At 65.9% G+C, this 6,628-nt stretch overlaps 1 protein-coding gene across 1 annotated transcript; it reads left to right on the top strand.

Moving 5' to 3' along the window:
- Positions 1–456: 456 nt before the first annotated feature.
- Positions 457–4,372, top strand: CNN2 (calponin 2). Its single transcript, XM_080634184.1, has 7 exons — positions 457–563; positions 2,641–2,762; positions 3,000–3,066; positions 3,146–3,283; positions 3,379–3,495; positions 3,745–3,891; positions 3,966–4,372. The coding sequence occupies exons 1-7, from the start codon at positions 501–503 to the stop codon at positions 4,230–4,232; spliced, it is 921 nt and encodes a 306-aa protein (XP_080490310.1). The 5' UTR covers positions 457–500; the 3' UTR covers positions 4,233–4,372.
- Positions 4,373–6,628: the final 2,256 nt, after the last annotated feature.

Below are 6,628 nucleotides of genomic sequence, written 5' to 3'. Positions count from 1 at the left end.
CCGCTATGGAGGTGTGCGTGTGCCCGCTATGGAGGTGTGCGTGTGCTCGCTATGGAGGTGTGCGTGTGCCCGCTATGGAGGTGTGCGTGTGCTCGCTATGGAGGTGTGCGTGTGCTCGCTATGGAGGTGTGCGTGTGATCGCTATGGAGGTGTGCGTGTGCCCGCTATGGAGGTGTGCGTGTGCTCGCTATGGAGGTGTGCGTGTGCCCGCTATGGAGGTGTGCGTGTGCCAGGCTGCGCCCTCGTGTGTCCGCGACGGCTCCAGCCCCAGCCCCGTTTCCCCCGGTCCCGATGCCGTGGTGCGGGACCCCTCCTCCGCGATCCGGGCGCTTCTGGCCTTATTTGGGCATTTCGGCCCCGTCCAATCAGAGCGGGGAAGAAGCGGGTCCGAGCCCCGCCCGCCCCGTCCTGCCCGCCCCGTCCCGTCTCGTCCCGTCCTGTCCTGTCCCGCTGCCGCTGCCGCTGCCCGCTCCGGTACCGGCTCCGCTGCGCTCCCCGCCATGAGCAGCTCCCAGTTCAACAAGGGCCCGTCCTACGGCCTCTCCGCCGAAGTCAAGAACAGGGTGAGCCGCGGCGGGGGAAGCCCGGGACCACCGGGAGATGGGGGGGAGTCGGGGCCGGGGGGAACAGGGGCCACCGGGGTCCTGGAGAGCCGGGAGTCCCGGTGCTGATGGTGGGGAGGGTGCTTGGATCCTGGGGTCCTGGAGAGCCGAGGGGTCCCGGTGACACCGGGGTCAGAAAACCGGGGTCCGGGAGGATGCGGAGCTGGGCATCCCGGGAGGATACGGAGCCGGGGGTCCCGGTGTGCCGGGGGCTCTGAGGGGCGGGGGGTGCCGGGAATGGGCTTCCCGCTCGGGGTGCCCTGGCCCTGCCCGCGTGGTCCCTGAGGGGTGTCTCCGGGGGACCGGCGCCGGGAGGGCTCCCGGGTACCGGCTTCCTCAGCCAGGTCTGTGCAGTGGCCGCTGTTGCTCCCTGCAAACCCGGGGCTGGGGCTCCCGGCGCCTTTTGGAGCTTGTCCGCTTCCTGCTGCCCGCAGCTCCGCGGCCTTCTCCCGTGGGATGCTCTGACCCGCGGCCCTCGCTGGGGATGGAACTGGTGGCCCTGGGGGGATCCCGGCAGGAGCAGCACCCGACCCACACCGGCTCCTTGGAGCCTGGGACCCCCGGCGGGCACCCGGAGCCTTGCACCGAGCTGCTCTCCCCCAGGATTCCCATCTCGGGGCCCGAAGGGGAAAGGGGAACCGGTGCCTCTGGGTGCTGCAGGGTGCAATGAACCCACTGACCGCCGGCACCCTCCGCCGGGCCGATGGAGCCTCCCCTCAGAGCTGGGTGCTGGTGATGGGCAGCCCATGGTGCTAGGTGCCACCATCCACCCCTGCCTGCACCGTGCCCCTGGCACAGGGGTCCTGTGGGGCCGGAGGATGCAGCCACCCCTCCCCTGTGGCTGGGCTCCAAGGCACTGCTGCTGCCCTGGGCAATGACACAGGCAGAAGTTGTGGTGTTGATCTGTGCCCAGCCCCAGGCGAGCTGAGGTTGAGCCCTGGTCACCCCAGGGCAGCTGGTGGTGGCTCTGCATGGCCATGGGGATGTGGCTGGGTTCTCCTTGCCCGGCCTTGCAGGGGTTTGCATTTCATCACCGGGAGAAGACGGGTCCCTGCTTGCATCTGGGCTGGGCTGCACCCGTGCTGAGCTGGTGGACACGCACCGGAGCCTTGCTGCTGCGTGCTCCTGGGTGCTTCAGCTTGATTCAGCAAGACCTGAGCCAGTTTTACTGCCCCAGTGTCTGCTGGAGGCTGACATCACCCACTGGGAACCAGTCAAACCAGCGGCACTCTCCCAGTCCATGCCAGCCCTCATGGACTGGGCTGTGGTGGGGTCTGCTCTGGGGCTGGTCCCCTCTAACCTGGTCCCGTGCTGGCCATGGGGTGGGAAGAGGAACCTCTGCACTGGGAGGATGGTGGGATCCCCCAGCCGGGATGCACAAGGTGTTGTGTGAACTTGACCTCAGCTGGACCATCACTGCATCCCACCAGATGCATCCCAGCTGGACCATTCCCACTCCAGGGATCCCAGGATGGAGTGGGATGGGTGAGAGGCTGGTGACTGGCTTGCAGCCATCTCCGGGTGCCAGCTGAGCACAGAAGGGGCAAGGATCGGGCAGGATGGCTCTTGGGGCTTCCACCCATTCCAATCTGGAAGCCTTTTCCCTCCCTGGTGGACCAGGACCCAGGCGACGCTGCCGGTGATGCTGCCGGCCCGGGCAGCTGGTCTCCATTTGGGAGGAGGCGTCCACATTCCTGGCATAGCCGCGGTGACCAAGGAATCTGCAGCGGCGCGTTCGGCCCCGCCAGAGGGGAGAGCATCACATGCCCGGGGACCCCGGGGCTCAGTGCTGGGCTCCCATGGGGGACAGGGAACAGGGGGGAACGGGCCCTTGAGGGGGACATTTCCCTCCAGCCCTGGGGGCAGTTCCTCCTCATCTTCCTGGAATGGTTTGGAAGCTGCCTTGTGTGGGGGGCACCGTCCCTGTGTGTCTGATGTGTCTGATGGCAAGCACCGTGCTCGTGCCCCATCCCCATTCCCATGCAAGGGGCACAGGCAGGGGCTGACCCTGAGCATCCCCCTCGCTGTCCCCTCCCAGCTCGCCCAGAAGTACGACCCACAGAAGGAGGCTGAGCTGCGGACGTGGATCGAGACCGTCACGGGGCAGCAGATCGGGCCTGACTTCCAGAAGGGGCTGAAGGATGGGGTGATCCTCTGCGAGTGAGTCCTCATCCAGATGGGGATGGGGGACCCCCAGCAGCCCTTGGGGTGGGATGGGTGTGCTGGATCCAGCCATGCCAGTGGGACTCAGCAGCTAAGGGCAGCCGGAGTGACCCCCAAAGCGCCCATGGTGTGGGAGCCCTGGGACCAGCAGGGACCTGGGGAGACCTGGGTTGGATCTCCCTGAAAGGGGCCTGTGCCCCACTGCAGCCCCGCTCCCACTCTGCCTCCCTCCAGGCTCATGAACAAGCTGCAGCCCAACGCAGTGCGGAAGATCAACCGCTCGGCTCAGAACTGGCACCAGGTAGGTGCAGGCAGCCCATGAGCCCCCGGCCCCTCTGCTGTCACCCGCAGGGGTCTCAGCCCTCTCCCCCTGCCCACAGCTCGAGAACCTCTCCAACTTCATCAAGGCCATGGCCAGCTACGGCATGAACCCCGTGGACCTCTTTGAAGCCAACGACCTCTTTGAGAGCGGGAATCTGACGCAGGTTCAGGTGTCGCTGCTGGCACTGGCGGGCATGGTGAGCACATGGGGACAAGCGGCCTGGGAGGGGGCACTTGGGGAGGGTGGGAGGTTGGGGACTCCCCGTCCTTCCTCACTGCCCCTCCCCGGCAGGCCAAGACAAAGGGGATACAGAGCGGGGTGGACATCGGCGTGAAGTACTCAGAGAAGCAGCAGAGGAACTTTGACGAGGCCAAGATGAAGGCTGGGCAGTGCGTGATCGGGCTGCAGGTGAGATGCTCCCAAGGGTGAGAGGGTCCCGGTTGTATCCAACCCTCAGCACCATCACGGCTCCAAGCATGGCTGGGGAAACCTGAGGTTTGAGGGATCTGGGATCTCGGCTCCATGTCAGCATCCCATGGCTGGGAGCCTGGAGAGGATTGGGGGGCGCTGGTTGTGTCCCCTGGGCTGTAGGGGACAGGGAGGGGGAAAGGCACACATGGGGCAGGTCTTGGTCCTCACTGGCCCCCTCCTTGTCAGATGGGCACCAACAAGTGCGCCAGCCAGTCCGGCATGACGGCCTATGGCACCAGGAGGCATCTCTATGACCCCAAGAATCAGATCCTGCCGCCCATGGACCACTCCACCATCAGCCTCCAGATGGGCACCAACAAGTGTGCCAGCCAGGTGAGCCACCGCGGCCGCAGTGGGGAGGGATGGGGAGAACCGTGGCCGATCCCTGCTCCATCCTGTCCTTCCAGGTGGGCATGACGGCTCCCGGCACCAGGAGACACATCTACGACTCCAAGATGGGGACGGAGAAGTGCGACAACTCCTCCATGTCGCTGCAGATGGGCTCCAACCAGGGCGCCAACCAGAGCGGTCAGGTCTTCGGCCTCGGCCGCCAGATCTACGACCCCAAGTACTGCCCGCAGGGCAGCCAGGGCGAGGTGGCCAATGCCGCCGGTGACCCGAGCGGGGACCCCCCCGGGTACCACTACTACCGCGAGGAGGAGGAGAGCTACTGAGTGGGATGCGGCTCAGCCACGTCTCGCGCCATCTCATGTACAGACCCTGCGACATTCCAGCCTCTACTTCCGTCATTCCCTCTGTTTGAATTTTAAAATTAATCTATTTTTCTGAGCAAGGAAATAAAGACCCTGTTTCTAGAGACGAGAACACCCGCTTCCTGCAGCCCGCAAGACCCCGAGGCCCTGGCACAGCCTCGGTGTTGGCTCTGGGAAGGCAGCGGATGCTCCAGCACTAAGGAGTGGATGGTTTCTCCTCTCACCCTACGATGAGGCAGGATGCAGCTCTCAGATCCCTTGGCAAAGCAGGAGGCAGCCGCTCCCAGTGCTGCTTCTCATCCCGGTGCTGAGCCCCATGGAGGAGAGGGGTCAGGATGGTGGGATGCAGCGGGAGCATCGTGTGCTCTCCAGAGGCGAAGCTGGAAACGCTTTTGTGGCAGCACTCAGAGGAAGCTGGCGTGGCCGCAGGGCTGGGCTGGCAGCGGCATTCCCGGCACTCCCAGCACCGGCTGCAGCTCGGAAAGCCGCAGTGATGAGGTCTTCTGCCAGGCTGGAGCCAAGGCTGACTCCGACAGCCGCATCCTGCGCCATGGGGTGATGCCCGAGGGGCTGCGAATGTTGGTGCATGGTGCAGCGGCTGCGTCCCCTGCGGGGGGGTTAATGAAGATCCTCATGTATTGAACCCTTGTTTGTAAGAAACTCCAACTATTTTCACTTCAGCAGGAGCCGGGTTCTGGTGCAGGCTCCTTGCGTGTGTGCTCTGGGGGCTCCGTATTGCCCTGTCCAGGCAGGAATCCACGTTTTGGGGTGAAATGCTGTGTTTCAGTGAGTCCAGGGCCATCGCTGCCACCCAGCACCCTAACAGCAGCCCGGTGCCCCCCAGGGGCTCTGATGGGGTGGCTCCGGGACCCTGAGTGGGTGTAGAGGGGTGGGAGCTTTCTCTGCCTACGTCCGCGGTGGGGGCCAGGACGAGGGCCTCGGGAGTCTCAAGAGAGGGGTAACAGAGCAGGGCAGGGCAGGGTGTGCTATGGACAAGGTGTGGCGGGGATGGGGATGGGGACGGGCTCCGATCCCTCGCTCGCCCCCGTGTGACCCCGATTTCCCCCCAGCGCCAGGCGGGGCCCCTTTAAGATGCGTTTCCATGACGTCACACTCGCGGCTACTTTGTAGAGCGGGGAGGGGCGGGGCCTCTTAAAGGGGCCGCGCGGTGGCGGCGGGAGCAGGTAACGGGGGGTCTTGGGGGGGGGGGGTGATGGTCCTCGGCCGGGCTCCGGCTTCGCAGCGTGTCCCCGGGGCTGCCCCCACGTCCGCCCGTCCCCGTCACCCTCCCCTTGGGTTGTCCCTCGCACCCCCCCGGTCCATTCACCTCCCCATGACTCTGCACCGGGCCAGCGCGGAGCGGCGGGGACCGGGGATGCCGGGGCCGCCGTGCTCTGGGGTGTTCCCCGTGGGGCGGCTGCCGGCGGATCCCGGTGTCCTGATGAGGCTGCCTCCGGTCCTGGCGGCAGCCGCTCCCGCATCCCGGTGTCTCTCCAGGCCTGGGTTCCCCCTCATTGCCTCTGCAGCCGGATGGGCATCACGGTCCCCCCAAGCCCCACAGCCCCCGGAGGAATCTCACCCCCCCCAAGCACCCCTCTATGGGGCTGCTCGTGTCTGGCCCCACAGGCCCATAAGCCGGATTTCCCAGCTGGGATCCTAATCCTGGCCAGTGCCCACTTATCCCTGCTGTGCCTGGGGACCCGGCTCAGCCCTGGTGTGGGCAGAGCAGGCTGCTAGCAGTCGGGCTCTGGCCTCCTGCCCAAGCTGGCCACAGGACATAAGAAGGTGGATGGCAAGGCCACAGCTCCAGCCACCAACACCAGGGTGATGGGATGGGTGGCCCTGGGGTGTCCCAAGGTGGTGGTGGCCGGGGAGCAGCTCTGGATCTCGGCATTCCCGGGAGTGGGTGTTGGCTGGGCAGGAAGCTGCGAGTTCGGTCCTGCCACCTCTGCCTGCCAGAGCTGGGCACGGAGCTGCCTGTGAGGCTGGAAGGGGCGGCTGGCGCCTTGCTGACGGGTCCTGGGAGCTGCAGCCCTGTGGATGAGCCCCCTGGGCACTGGGGCTCGCTGGGATGGGGCTGGAGCTGCTGGCACCCGAGCACAGCTCAGGGGGCATCCATGGGATGTGGGTGTCTGAGCTTGCACCTCGAGCCCATTGTGCTGGGGCACTTTCCCGTCCTGGAGCACTGAGGGTCTCACCAGAAGGGCTGAACCTTGCTGCTGGTCTGGCCACATCCCTCACATGGGGAAACTGAGGAGCTGCTCCTGTAGCTGGGGCTGCTCCCTTGCTCCCTGTGCTTGTTGTGGTGAGTGGATCCCGCTCGTTGCTCCCAGCGCAGCGCTGACCTGGAGGGACTC

The sequence above is a fragment of the Psittacula echo genome (assembly GCF_963264785.1).
Source record: "Psittacula echo genome assembly, chromosome: 24".
In the NCBI taxonomy this organism is placed as follows: Eukaryota; Metazoa; Chordata; class Aves; order Psittaciformes; family Psittacidae; genus Psittacula; species Psittacula echo.
The sequence above is the reverse complement of the archived record's forward strand: the minus strand, read 5'-3'. Positions and strand labels throughout refer to the sequence as shown.

Bases quoted from the DNA above. Each gene is read 5' to 3' on its own strand.
- CNN2 (XM_080634184.1), top strand. From the start codon at position 501: ATGAGCAGCTCCCAGTTCAACAAGGGCCCGTCCTACGGCCTCTCCGCC. The intron at 3,067-3,145 runs GTAGGTGCAGGC...CCCTGCCCACAG, and splicing joins CGGCTCAGAACTGGCACCAG to CTCGAGAACCTCTCCAACTT. The intron at 3,284-3,378 runs GTGAGCACATGG...CCTCCCCGGCAG, and splicing joins TGCTGGCACTGGCGGGCATG to GCCAAGACAAAGGGGATACA.